General features: G+C 37.0%; 1 protein-coding gene and 2 long non-coding RNA genes across 3 annotated transcripts; 1 reads left to right on the forward strand and 2 right to left on the reverse strand.

The window, feature by feature from the left end:
* Nucleotides 1–720: 720 nt before the first annotated feature.
* LOC120440956 lies at nt 721–3,896 on the reverse strand. Its single transcript, XR_005613664.1, has 3 exons — nt 3,824–3,896; nt 1,054–1,130; nt 721–872 (listed from the first exon to the last, which is right to left on the reverse strand). It is a non-coding gene; the product is annotated as an uncharacterized LOC120440956 (long non-coding RNA).
* A 2,042-nt stretch (nt 3,897–5,938) lies between these two features.
* Nucleotides 5,939–10,390, forward strand: LOC120441089. Its single transcript, XM_039614765.1, has 5 exons — nt 5,939–6,149; nt 6,726–6,794; nt 6,951–7,097; nt 9,169–9,360; nt 10,235–10,390. The coding sequence occupies exons 1-5, from the start codon at nt 5,940–5,942 to the stop codon at nt 10,388–10,390; spliced, it is 774 nt and encodes a 257-aa protein (XP_039470699.1). The 5' UTR covers nt 5,939.
* A 2,940-nt stretch (nt 10,391–13,330) lies between these two features.
* On the reverse strand, nt 13,331–14,135 carry LOC120440957. Its single transcript, XR_005613665.1, has 3 exons — nt 14,084–14,135; nt 13,715–13,902; nt 13,331–13,530 (listed from the first exon to the last, which is right to left on the reverse strand). It is a non-coding gene; the product is annotated as an uncharacterized LOC120440957 (long non-coding RNA).
* Between the last annotated feature and the right edge of the window lie 412 nt (nt 14,136–14,547).

Genomic DNA, 14,547 nt, shown 5'->3' on the forward strand with positions numbered 1-14,547 from the left:
TGTTACTTTTTAAGACCACACAGTAGAAATCCAATTCTTTTTAAGATAGAAGTGGGTCAGCGTGTGAACATGAAAATAACACCAGTCCATACTCTCTCTGATGCTGTTGTCAACTTTGTGTCAACATAGTCGGCATGCAGTGACTTTTACAGAGAGACAGAGTACCATGCTGCAGTTGAAGGTATCTGCAGTGAACACAATTACTCACATAAGGCCACTTTATCTCAACCAGTCCAAACGGTGGCTGTGCAGAAGGATCAAAGATCGGCCTATCTGGTGAGGCACCAAGCTAGGGAGCTTAAGAGTGGACAACGAGGCCATGAAGCCTGTAGTTAAAGTTTTTTAATTTGCAGTTTTCTCCAACTGCATTAAACTCTACGTCTGTCCCTGTGCTCACGTCTGCAGTCTGTCTCATTCTTTTGAGGATTCTCTCTGCACAGTTTCACCCTCAAATAACAAACCTCTCAAACATGAAGATGTGATCCTTGGCCTATGGAGCTGATGCCAGTCCTGGTCCTTGTTCTCCTGTTGCTGTCTCAATCTTATTTGCCATGTCCTCTGTGACCATTAAGCTTTTCAAGGTGGAAGGGTTTTCCTCACTCCAGACATGCACACACTCTGTGGTAGTGGTGGGTAAAGAGGAGGATCTTGGTAAATGTTTACAGATTTTGTGGGTAATTTAGGCTGCTGGTAAGAGTGCACACTCTCACCGACGCCATCTCAACAAGGGTCTTCTCATCACTGATGCCCATCGTTGCTGTTAGAGGTCAATCTGTTACATCAAAATCTTTGCATGATTCTCCAGTGTTTATCAAGGAGATGTGAAGTGGGTTACCAGCCAAGTCCTTGTACAGTGTATTTCCATAAAAGACCTTGCATAATAATATGACAGTAAAACGAGGCACTGTGAAAGTCATCTGTGCAATAATGATAGTTGCAACTTGCGCGTTGCAACTTCTTCTTATCTGGTGCGCGTCTTTCATTTTGACAGCAAATGCGCACCTGCAGACCACTTATGTGCACCCTGTATATAACAGCAGCTTACTATCTCACCTGATTCCTTCTTGCATGACTTGATTGAGCCTTGGTCTGGTGATGACCATTTTAATAACTAGCACTGGTTCCAACTCCTGCAAAAAGCAATAAAAACATATCAAACAAGCATTTAACATATTATTTATAGCAGGTTATAAAAAGAACATTAAAGGGTCAGTCCTGAATATGAATCTCAGCACTTAGTGCTGTTCGGATTTGTGTCACTGTTGCTCTGTCTCGGTGCAGGTGTGAAGAGTCAACCAGCAGCTTTAGTTATAATTAATGTGCTGTTTGAGAGAGCAAAGCAACTGTGTGCTTAGACAACACATTGCCAGTTACACACTAATACCAATCAGAAATAAGGACAACAGGTTACTGAAGCTCTGTCTGCACTAAAGCATAAAGAGGCAGTCTTACACACACTGACAATGACTAGACACTTATTCAGAGGCAGAGCCTGTGATATCCACCAGGTAACAAGAAGAGTAGATGATGGCACTGAAGATGGAGCTGGATTTAAGAGTCCGAGTCATTTATAATTTATAATCTTTTTACAAGTAGACAAACAGTAACACTGAACTGAATTGAACAACCATGCATGCATTGTTTACCAAGTCTCTCAGAATATAATCTCTCTGTCCTTTCTCAGTGTCCTACAGAGTACCCAAACAGCATATCTTTATTAAAATGTTACTGTGATAAAAGTACAACTAATTTTAATAAATAGCACTAAATACAAGTAACTGATAATAAATTTACCTAAGTATCAAAGGTTTCTGGAATTTCTGAAAATAAATTTACTTACTGTGGCATTTTGTGTATGATTTATAAGAAAACAAATTTCTGCCAGTTTAATAAAAACAATATGGTAAGCTTTAGGCTTGAGGGGAAAAAATGGCATGGTTTGTGAGAAAGTGTCAATAATGGGACCTCTCATAATCACTGAGTGCTTTACTTACTTACTCCCCCGAGAGGCTTAATGCCTGTCCTTGAATAGGAACAGGTGAGAACTGAACACCCAGCCCAGCCCACTCCCATAAACCTATGCAAGCGCATTATGTGTGTGTGTGTGTGTGTGTGTGTGTGTGTGTGTGTGTGTGTGTGTGTGTGTGGATAGTATATGTAAAGATGCCTCTACCAAACAAAACAAGTCACAACAAGCCTTACTATTATCATTGCTTATTAGCATCGATAACTGAAAGGTTTGCTTCATTTATGACAACTGATTATTAATCAGTGTTGAAACTACAATAAAATATACCACAATCAAGATGTGCAGATATTTCAAATACTCATCTGATCTAAGAGGCCCAAACAAGAGAGGAAAAGAGGTGAACACACACTATATATACACAAAGAGGGAAACGAGGAAATGGCACACAGGAGGGAGACACAGCTGACACTGAACAGAGAGGAGACAGGCAGGAAGCAGAACAGATTACACTGAAGCACAGGGTGCACGACTCTCCAAAGTAAAACAGGAAACATGATTATAGAACCAACAACACTAGACACAATACAAGGAACACAAGGGATGCACAGAGAACACATAAACACTGCAAACATAACCAGTATCCATGAAGCTAATTAAATCAAAGAATATTAACAATGACAAAACATAGACATGGAGTCACCAGACTCCAGACAATGGAAGTGAGCTCTTTCGTCCGTTCTGTTTTCAGGCGACATGAAAGTGATTCACTGAAAACGTGTTATTTCACCTGCAGCTTCTCTTACAAATGTAACTGGACTGCAAATACAGTCAGTGCAACATACGTGTCATTGCTGTTTCGCTGCTCACCAGATTCAGATTCAGAAAACTTTATTTATCCCCGAGGGGCAATTGAGATGCCTCACTATAAACTCATAAAACCCTACATCCCGAATCTTTGCTGTGTCTCTATAGAATTAAATTTTTATCCAAAACAAACCATGATATTATTGTTGTTGTTGTTTTTTTATTCATGCCTGCAAAAACTCATCTGGTGTAAACTCTCTCACTTACACTGCCCCCATGGGTAAGCTGGCCAGACCAGCACACCTTGCTCGCGCCCTCATCCGGTGCATTCTGGGAGTTGTAGTTATACTTGTTTGGAAGATTTTCTTCACATCACCGCTGTTTATGATACATTTAAAGTCATACTAACTTTGACATATATCTTCATAGAGTTGCTGAATTAAATGGTTATATGAATTGAAAACTGTCTGTCTGGGCAAAATCCCGACAGATTTTAAAGAGTCTTTAAGAGTCACCTAGCCAAAACTCCAACAATGCTAAAAAGCTTTTATGTGCTTGAATTTCTCCATTTCATAATGACTCAACTACACAACTATAGAAAGCTGCACGTTATAGTTTAAATCTGCCCGTTTTTTTTTTTTATCTGCCAGCAGAAAATGAACCTAAAGTATGTATGCAAGGATGCAATCCCTTTCAAGAGGATAAAGCATGAAGTTCGACTTTTATAAGGATCAATGACTGCAGGTCATTGATCAATGTATAAAACTAAAGATGTATTTTAGTTACACAGCACACAAATACAGAAGCGTGTATGTAGGATTATTTATAATAAATATGAATTCATTAGTGCAATTTATTTAACCATAGAGAATGACTAGATCCTTCAGGACAATGTCACATCAATGCACTGAACTCACTATGTTATCCATCTAACAGCCTCCACTTGTTCTCACTTCAATTTACCCCCATGGATGAATTTATGCTTGCACTAATCTGAATGTTTGGGGGAAAATCAAACGCATTTTACTCGCAGTACTCGAGCTGACTTACCTTTGTTTGAATGACGGCGTATTCACAACGTGGAGTCTTAAAAATAGCAACCATTGGTGAATTGGATATGCCCTCCAGACATTTATAATGCAAAACTGGTTCGATGTGTATGCGCTGACTCCACATGTACGAAAACATATCAGGCTAAGTCGGTTGGTCTTCACGATTTCTTCTCCACTGCTGTAATTTCATCCATTTTCAATACACGCTATTTTTTACAAGTACCGTCTCTTTGCATTCGGACCCAATCGTACTCTATAAAGTCCATTTTCTTTTGAGCTGCCTTTAAGTATGGTTCGTAGCAATCTTCCTTCCATTACAGTGTTTGTTTTGATTCGTGGCCTGCGAAAATGATGCCACGCTCCCACAATGCATTGCGGCCTGACGTAATCTCCAAAGCCCTATAACTGATATTATAAGTCTCAAATTTTACGTTTGAGACGTATAAAACAGTAATGATAATTCCATAATTAAAATTAGAGGAGTTGACCCAAAAAACAATAACAAAAAAACCCTAGTGAACCGAGCACAAAACCAACACAAGATAGTCCAATCGAAACACAACAATTGTAGTTAGCCAATCGGGGCGGGTGACAACAGATTACGTCACAAGTTGTATCTTAAAGCCCGGCGGGAACCTAAGTTGATCTTTCTGAAGAGACTTCGAGAGACCCCGACAACTCTTATTGCTCTTAGGAACTTCATAAGACGTAAGTATTGAATTTTGAGTTTTCTTACTGCCTTTATAATATGTATAATACAATATAATATGGGACAAGACACAGGATATAGCCATTTAACTTGCTATCAATATAAACACTGTCAAAGTACCCAAAAATTTAGCCTGACTTTTCTTTTTCCTATGTTAATTTTTCTATTGAAGAGAAATTCATTATTGATAAATTCAGATTTACTATTGATAGTAATGTAGTAGTGGGTGTCATAGTTTCATGAATTTGTTTCATGGGTATTTAATTGAAAAAGATCTAAATGTATTAATGAAAAATAATTTCAGTACTAATTTTTATATGAAATATTAAGATCTTACAGAATCTGACAATCTACAAGATCTATAAGAGTTTTATAAACTTTAAGATGTTAAGTTTGAGCTGTGAGTATCTAAAATTGCTTAAGGCTGGCACTCTGCCCTGGCAACAAGATTTTCTAGCACTTTCTCAATTAAGCTATACAAAAACTGAATAACCAATAGGAGTTAAGCTAAAAGAGCTTAACTCCTAATGGAAACCATATTCTGAATAACTTCATCTCCCACAATCCCTGGATTTCTCATCAAAAAGGTCATTTTCAGCATAGTTACAGAGGGTGGGACTGACATGAAAGCAAAGTACATTACTGTCATTCTATTGGCTCAAATGATTAACAAGGGGACCAATAGAAAGACCCATAGCACAGATCATATGCAAGTGCATTATGCTTATGCTTATGTGTGTGTGTGTGTGTGTGTGTGTGTGTGTGGGGGGGGGGACACAAATTTAATGAAACAACAAACATTTTAGGCATTTAAATAAAGTTGAATCATTTCTGCTTTACACATTCAAAGCCACAGACTGCCAAATTGAGTGAATTGTGAATAGAACAATGATTTCAGTGTGTTTCAGATATCTCTGCTGTAATATTTGTATTTATTCAATGAAGTCTCAGAACTGTTAACTTTATTTTAAAACCAACATTGTATTTAAAATCAGAAAAATACTTGCCATACCTGTCATTTTCAAGCAGGTAACTCAAAAAGGTGTTTATGAGTTTTCTTTGACTCTACAGAAGCTACAGGTGTTACCATATTATATGACCATTGGATATAGCAGAAATGTATTAACTTCATAATGTTTTTGTGTTGCTTTTTTTTCAGAATGGCATTGACAAAACTTCTCAACAACCGCCCGGACACTCCATACTTCCGCCACCCCACTGCATTTCAGAATTCTCAATTCCTGTGACCAGCAGAAAGTCATCAGCTGGGATTTTAAAGATGAGACCGCTAAAGCTCTTACAACCAAAAGAAACAAAGTCATAGCTATCACTGATGGGGAGAGTGTGACCAAGGTCACAATTTTCGAGGAATTTGCCTCAAAGGTCCAGCAGGGGGTCTTTTATAATGAGAGGCTATGACCTCAGGGGTACAGTGCCCCCTTTCTCCATTAATGTTACAAGTAAAACCCAGTTTTTTAGGGCTCCCACACTCAATGTAAAGGAAGACCTTTACAAACAAGCAGATGAACTCCTCCATCCTCCTGCTCCTCTCACTGCTCTGCAGATGAGTTCAGCCAGTGGCGGGCTCATCACAGCACAAGGGGAGGTGGTGGAGGTAGGTATTTGTGGTTGCATCAGAATTTACATAGCTTTAGGTTTTCAAATAACTCATTACTGCTTGTATTGTTTACACTTAAAATGATCATTTTTGTTTTTGCTGTCAAGCAGACACTTAATTATGTTGTTACTAACCACAATTTAGAAAAATATATTTTCCTCAAACCTTTTCTGGTATTTATGCAGATTTAAAATCCATTTGCATCATGTCTACATGAATTGTATTGTAAAGGCTAGATTCTAGCGAACAGTCTCTACTTGATAAAAACAAACATAGCAAATATAATTTGTATATCTGAAACTGGAAACGTTTTCATTGAAGTTTTTGTCGCTGAAACATGCAACTAAGTTACAAAATGTACTGTTTATGGAACGATTTTCCACAAGCTGTTTCATAACCACAGTAGATGAAAAGCATCATAATAACTGATACATATAAACAGCTTTTGATAAGATCATGTGCAGAATACTTAACAATAACAATAACATAATCTAAACAGATGACTGAAAAAATAAAAACCAATCACAGACTACACTGACTATTACTGACATTAAATTTCAATTTACTTTTCAGTTTTCTGCTGTGAAACAAGTGAAGTCGGGGAAACAATATGTTCCCCTCAAAAATATCCAGCTGAAGGAGGTAATGTTGAAATTTAAGTTTTATATTGAAAATAGCTAAACTAATGTGACAAATTTGACATTGCTGTTACAGAATGTATGAGGCTTCCCCCCTATTTACTGGAGTTGTTGTTATTTAATTAATAAATCTTTAATTCTGTCATGTTTGTGATTTCAGGATGGCTTTACGATGACAGTCTGCCTCTGGAGGGAGGCAGCCATTTATAACTTCAACGTGGGAGACCACATCACTCTCTCCCACTTGAAGCAGAGCCAGTCCTCTTATGGCATACAGCTGCAAAGCACGGCACTGACAAAGATTGAGGTATGAAGAAGCTAAATGAAAAAATGTTTAGAACTAGGTTTTCAAATTTGACATAATATTATATATATTATCTTACACACACACACACACACACACACACATATATATATATATATAGTGCAGAATTATTAGGCAAATGAGTATTTTGTCCACATCATCCTCTTCTTCTGTGCATGTTGTCTTACTCCAAGCTGTATAGGCTCGAAAGCCTACTACCAATTAAGCATATTAGGTGATGTGCATCTCTGTAATGAGAAGGGGTGTTGTCTAATGACATCAACACCCTATATCAGGTGTGCATAATTATTAGGCAACTTCCTTTCCTTTGGCAAAATGGGTCAAAAGAAGGACTTGACAGGCTCAGAAAAGTCAAAAATAGTGAGATATCTTGCAGAGGGATGCAGCAGTCTTAAAATTGCAAAGCTTCTGAAGCGTGATCATCGAACAATCAAGCGTTTCATTCAAAATAGTCAACAGGGTGGCAAGAAGCGTGTGGAAAAACCAAGGCGCAAAATAACTGCCCATGAACTGAGAAAAGTCAAGCGTGCAGCTGCCAAGATGCCACTTGCCACCAGTTTGGCCATATTTCAGAGCTGCAACATCACTGGAGTGCCCAAAAGCACAAGGTGTGCAATACTCAGAGACATGGCCAAGGTAAGAAAGGCTGAAAGACAACCACCACTGAACAAGACACACAAGCTGAAACGTCAAGACTGGGCCAAGAAATATCTCAAGACTGATTTTTCTAAGGTTTTATGGACTGATGAAATGAGAGTGAGTCTTGATGGGCCAGATGGATGGGCCCGTGGCTGGATTGGTAAAGGGCACAGAGCTCCAGTCCCACTCAGACGCCAGCAAGGTGGAGGTGGAGTACTGGTTTGGGCTGGTATCATCAAAGATGAGCTTGTGGGGCCTTTTCGGGTTGAGGATGGAGTCAAGCTCAACTCCCAGTCCTACTGCCAGTTTCTGGAAGACACCTTCTTCAAGCAGTGGTACAGGAAGAAGTCTGCATCCTTCAAGAAAAACATGATTTTCATGCAGGACAATGCTCCATCACACACGTCCAAGTACTCCACAGCCTGGCTGGCAAGAAAGGGTATAAAAGAAGAAAAACTAATGACATGGCCTCCTTGTTCACCTGATCTGAACCCCATTGAGAACCTGTGGTCCATCATCAAATGTGAGATTTACAAGGAGGGAAAACAGTACACCTCTCTGAACAGTGTCTGGGAGGCTGTGGTTGCTGCTGCACGCAATGTTGATGGTGAACAGATCAAAACACTGACAGAATCCATGGATGGCAGGCTTTTGAGTGTCCTTGCAAAGAAAGGTGGCTATATTGGTCGCTGATTTGTTTTTGTTTTGTTTTTGAATGTCAGAAATGTATATTTGTGAATGTGGAGATGTTATATTGGTTTCACTGGTAAAAATAAATAATTGAAATGGGTATATATTTGTTTTTGTTAAGTTGCCTAATAATTATGCACAGTAATAGTCACCTGCACACACAGATATCCCCTAAAATAGCTAAAACTAAAAACAAACTAAAAACTACTTCCAAAAACATTCAGCTTTGATATTAATGAGTTTTTGGGTTCATTGAGAACATGGTTGTTGTTCAATAATAAAATTATTCCTCAAAAATTCAACTTGCCTAATAATTCTGCACTCCTGTATATATATATATATATATATATATATATATATATATATATATATATATATATATATATAACTATATATATATATATATATATATATATTATATTATATGGATATACATATATATATATATATATATATATATATATATATATATATATATATATATATATATATATATATATATATATATATATATATATATATATATATGTATATATATATATATATATATATATATATAGTATATAATATATATATATATATACATATATATATATATATATATATATATATATATATATTATGTATATTCTATATTGGATATATATATAAATATATATAATAGTTTATATAGGGCTATAATAACATGATGACCACCTTTTATGCTATTGTCAACAGACTAAAGTTTTCAGGGCTAAATGTGGCTGATGCTGTGTCAACAGACTTATCGAGGAGAGGGCTGATGGTTATCTTTGGCGTGGCCATAACAGACATGCCAAACCAGCTGGAGGTGTTGCTGGAGGATGGAAAGAGCCTATACATTCAAAGTGAGCTGTGGAGTCCCTTTGACAAGGAACTGGAGGAGGCAGCAATCAAAGTTACTGTTAAAATAAAGGAAAGGAAATTGTACATATTCAAAAAAATATCAGTGCGAATAATTTGCACAGTACAGTCCCTTTGTTCACTTTGTTCAAAAAATGTGACAGATTGTATTTTATAACTTAAAAAGAATGAATTTTTTTTTCCTATGAGTATTTATAATTTTTAATGACATTTTGTTAAGTTCTGTACTATAGTTAACAGTTTTAGTATTTTTCAGTGTTAAGTATTTATATATTAAAAATTCTACATAATAATCTTATATTTGTGTTTGTTTTTAATTTTTAGAAGACTGGAAGGCTATAAAATGTTTTTTTTTAAAAAGAAGAGTAACAGAACAGATTAAGGCTTAATGTTGAATTTTGTAGATAATAAAGTCGGCAGGTCTATCAACAATATTTGATTTGTACCTTTAGCCAACAAATTCTTTTCATTATTGATTTTAACATTCCTGCTCTTTTAATTTGTAATTCAAATAATTGTGGAAGGGCAAAATGATTAACTCTAGGTTTCTGGGTGGATATGATTTTAATTAGAATAGAATAGAATAGATTAGAATAATCATTTAATTGTCCCACAAGGGGAAATGTGGTTGTGTCAGCAGCACAAAAATCCCCCACACATACAAGCAGAACAGTACACAGAACAGAAACACAATTGTTACATATTTACATCATGGACAATAGTTACCAAAGCAGAGTACAGTACATTGTTAAAATTTGAGTAAAGATCGGGTGCAAACAGAGCAGGATACTGAAAAATGTTTAAATAGTTAGGAATATTTAGAATAATTAGAAAACTGCAGATTGTGTATCATACTTGTGCATTAAAAAGTAGACATGTAATTCCCAATAAGTTGTCTGTACTCTCAGTATAGACAGTGGACAGTGGACTCAGTACAGACCTGTGGTGATGACGACTATGGCAGAGTTGTCAGAGAACTTCTGTTGGTGGCAGTGTGGGGAGGTGATGGAGAAGTCTGCAGTCTAGCAGGTGAAGAGAAACAGATCCAGCATAGTTCCCTGTGAGGCTGCCGTACTGTAAACCAGTGTATCAGAGACACAGCCCTGTGACCTCACATACTGTGGACGTTCTGTGAGGTAGTCCAGTATCCACTGGGACATGTGGTGGTCCACTCCCGATAGCTCCAGCTTGTCCCTCAGAAGTCGTGGCTGGATGTTTTGAAAGCAATGGAGAAATCAAAGAACATGATCCTCACAGTGCATCCAGGCTTCTCAAGGTGAGTCAGAGCTCGGTGCAGGAGGTAGATGATGTCATACTCCACCCCAAAGCCAGGCTGGTAAGCAAACTGCAGCGGATCCAATAAAGACCTCACCAAGGGGCGCAGATGGTTTAGAAACAACCTCCCGAGGGTCTTCATCAGATGTGATATCAGGGAGGACAGGGAGATGTGATTAAATTGCCCGAGTTCATGAAAAGGGCCAGAGGGTGCTGTGTTTGGAGTATGCTGGTTACAGTGTGCAGCTAATGTTGGGTCATAGCTGCCAATTCATCCACTATGTTGGCTTGCTTGGTGGTAGGCAGAACAGCGGAAGCGCCGAGTGCTAACAGCTGCTGGCTAACAACAGATCCCTGCTGTAAAGAATGCAAGGCTGGATCTCCACACGCTCTCCGGACACAGATGCCGTAAAAAATGCAATAAGAAAAACGATTTTCCATAAAATTCTGAGCTCCATTGCGGGAGATCAGTCCACAACAGAAAACCACAGTCCACAATAGAAAAACAAAAACAAGATTCACAAAAACAACAAAGAAACATATATTAAAGGGGAAAAAGGACTCTGTCAGGCTGGAGCTGCTGATACTGGCTGCCAGCTCGGAGCGGCGCCTGAAGCTTTTTTTAAAGGCATTGACAGGCAGTGAATTAAAACAGACATTCACATGTACATATTTAAAGAAACAGGAAAAAATAAAGAATGTTAAAGTTGTGGAATTAATAACATTGAAAATTAATTAAATAATAATTAATAAATAATTGAAAAAACTGCCCGTGTTAGAGAGTGATTTATGATAAGTTATTGCTTGGTTTAACTTTACTACTAACAGCTTTATGGTTCTAGTCTGATCAAAACTCAAGTCAGCTGTGTCACTCAAAAGTAATGATAAACAGAAAGACATATCACTGAATGTGACCGTCATGAACTTTTCAAGGCATTCTTATCAACGCTCTGATAACCACAGTTTCAAACAGATGTTTGACCAAATTAATCTAAAATCTATACAAACAATTGAAGCATCCATTGGAATTGTGAATATATCCTTGTTTGCAATGTTTATGTTCACAGGCTATTAATTAGAAAATTTATACATATACATATATATTTATACATAGCAAGTGAGAGACAAAATATGTTCTCTGATTTGTTGGATTTTTGCCCATACCGTGTGGCAAGCATAAACAACATATTCAAATTCCACATTAAAATTTTCAAAAGCTTCTTTTTTCAATTAGTTTACAGTTTCCTGATTTGATGATAAATGTGGTACCAAACTAAGGAATACTGTTGAAATGAAGTTCACATTGTGATATATTTCAGGTATGGAGAGTCACACAGCTGAACAATTGAAAAATAATCAATGTTAGAAAGTGACTTATGATCAGATATTATTTGGGTTAACTTTACCTCTTACAGCTTTTCACATAGTACTGTGACCAGGATGAAAGTCATCATGAAGTAGCTGTAAACAGTCATTAACATGAATATTATGGTTCTACTCTGACTTATGTCAGCTGTGTGACCTCATAAAAGGATAAACAGAAACACATAGCACTGGATGTGATCTTCATGAACTTCATAAACTTTTGAAATAGACTTAATGGGTCAAACTATATGTCTCACCCATTATCTATATATATTAGAGCAGTCTAAGCACAGATGTGGAAAAACACTGTTACACCTATTCTATACTCATGTACGTACTGACACCCCATACTAAGGCAGTATTCATACAAACACACTTTGAGCTGTCTTTATTTATCCTCTTAAACACTTTTTGTTTTTTCGCATTTTGAGGTTGTGTAATCTCTATAAAGAATATGTGTAATGGTTCAAAAGATTCTGATTTAAATGTCCATAATAATTAAATGATCATTATTGTGCATCCTACAATTCAAGATTTAGAGCTGTGTGTTTGTATGAATTCAGCTTGCTATGCTTATAGACTAAAATTATACAAATCCACTATTTAACCAAACAAGTTATGTTGTTTGGCTAAACAGATTGGGTTTGTTCTACAACATAATTATTCAACAATTGAAAATACAAAACAATATAATGGCACATTTATCCAAAAATGGTGCAATTACTTATTTCATAGGTCAGATATTGTTTGTTAAATCTGGTGACACAAACAGAGTCAAAAATTCATTCTTGGTGTAACATGTGGCTCTTTTTACCTTTGACCAATGATGTGCTGGTAAAAATAAATTAAAAATATGTTAATTAAAAATTGTTTTTGTTTAGAAAAAGGACTGAAATTACATGGAAACTGTCACCTTAAAGCGTAATTTTAAATACCATCACAAACAGATGTTTTCCAAACAGTTAACAAAGCTGCAGCACATTCAATCACTGCATCTAAATCTAAAAGAAGACAAAAACATATCAAATAGAATTTACACAATGGAAGACTTTTGATTTAATAAATAAGCTCAAAATAAGTGTTACCTTTGAATATTTGTGGGAAAAATCTGATGCTATCCCAAGAATGCAAAGTCACACTGGAAACGATGACAGGCTTGCAACCCTCTGTCTTCCTGGAGTGAGGTGCCAGATCAGTAGCAGTGAGTTGACAGAAGTTGGTGTCTATAAGAGCGGTCAAACACTGACACTCTGTCCACTTGTGTAGAGTCTAAGAAGCTGGAATGCAGGCACACTGGATGAGCTTGAATGGGTGGTTTAAAAAAAATACAGAAAAAAACAACATTTCATTGATATTACGGCATAAAAACTACAAACAAGTTATACAATGAGAAAATATTGAAATACCTCATAGGTGCTGCAGGCCACATAACCAGAATCCAGAGCAATCTCACACCATGTGAGTGTGAGATTGGTGAAGATAGACACAAGCTCTGTGATGAGGTTTGAATATCTCAGTTTGGAAACTGAAAAACTCGGAAGACAGCAGTACCTGAACAGAGAGACTGAGTAGAAAAAAACACATAGATTTTTCATCCATAATGTGAATTAAAACTCACTCAACTGCCAACTAGTTTAATCATTTGAGTGTGGAATTATTTATGAAATAAACAGGATTTAAATGAATTAATTGATCAAATTCAAATCTCTGACATGTATTTTGTTTTTATCAAAGATAAAAAATCATACCTTTCTCTGCTCTGTAGATCACTGGACTCTGACACGAAGTACAGTTTCCTCAGTATGAGTCATCCTTGATTGTTTCAGAGGTGTTGACTGTGGCAGCATGGTGATGGTCTCTAGATTAGGCAGGAGGTCAGGTGATGTGATCTTCTCCACTGATGTCATACTGATATGAACTCAGAAGACAGCAATACCTGCACAGAGAGACAAAGTAGAAAAAGCATAGATTTGTAATCCATAATGTGAATTAAAACTCAGAAAGTGTCAACAAGTATAATCATTTGAGTGTGGAATTATTTATGCAATAAACAGGATTTAAATTAATTAACTGAATTAAAAACACTGACATTTTTTAATAAAGATAAAGAATAATACCCCTCTCTGCTCTGAGGATCACTGAGCATCTCTGACAGGAAATACAGTTTCCTCAGTATCAGTCATCATTGATGGTCTCAGAGGTGTGTAGTGTGGCAGCATGATGATGGTCTCCAGATCAGGCAGGAGGTCAGGTGATGGGTGTGTCATCTTCTCCATTGAAGACACACTGGTAAAGCAGCTCATAAAACAGCAGTCTCCTTGTGGCATGTAGTTATCTGTGCAGTCCAGCACTGATGGATCAGGTTTGGATCAGCAGTTCATGAAGATGGTGTTAAGATGTTGTTGTTTCAGCTGAGGATGGTGAAGTTTGAAGGTTTTGCCACAAAGGACACAGGACTGTGTGTGCCCTGTCTGAAGAAAATAAACCTACAAAACATAAAGTGCTTTAACCACCACCCACCCTCCCCACCCACCCATCTCAGCCCCCAAGTGTCAATATAATGTTGGTATGGGGTGTCAGT

Source organism: Oreochromis aureus, linkage group 7, assembly GCF_013358895.1.
Source record: "Oreochromis aureus strain Israel breed Guangdong linkage group 7, ZZ_aureus, whole genome shotgun sequence".
Taxonomy (NCBI): Eukaryota; Metazoa; Chordata; class Actinopteri; order Cichliformes; family Cichlidae; genus Oreochromis; species Oreochromis aureus.

Excerpts from the sequence above, each read along its gene's own strand:
- LOC120441089 (XM_039614765.1), top strand. The coding sequence starts at position 5,940 with ATGAGAGGCTATGACCTCAGGGGTACAGTGCCCCCTTTCTCCATTAAT. Across the intron at positions 6,150-6,725 it reads CACAAGGGGAGGTGGTGGAG|TTTTCTGCTGTGAAACAAGT; the intron begins GTAGGTATTTGT and ends TTTACTTTTCAG. Across the intron at positions 6,795-6,950 it reads AAAATATCCAGCTGAAGGAG|GATGGCTTTACGATGACAGT; the intron begins GTAATGTTGAAA and ends TTGTGATTTCAG.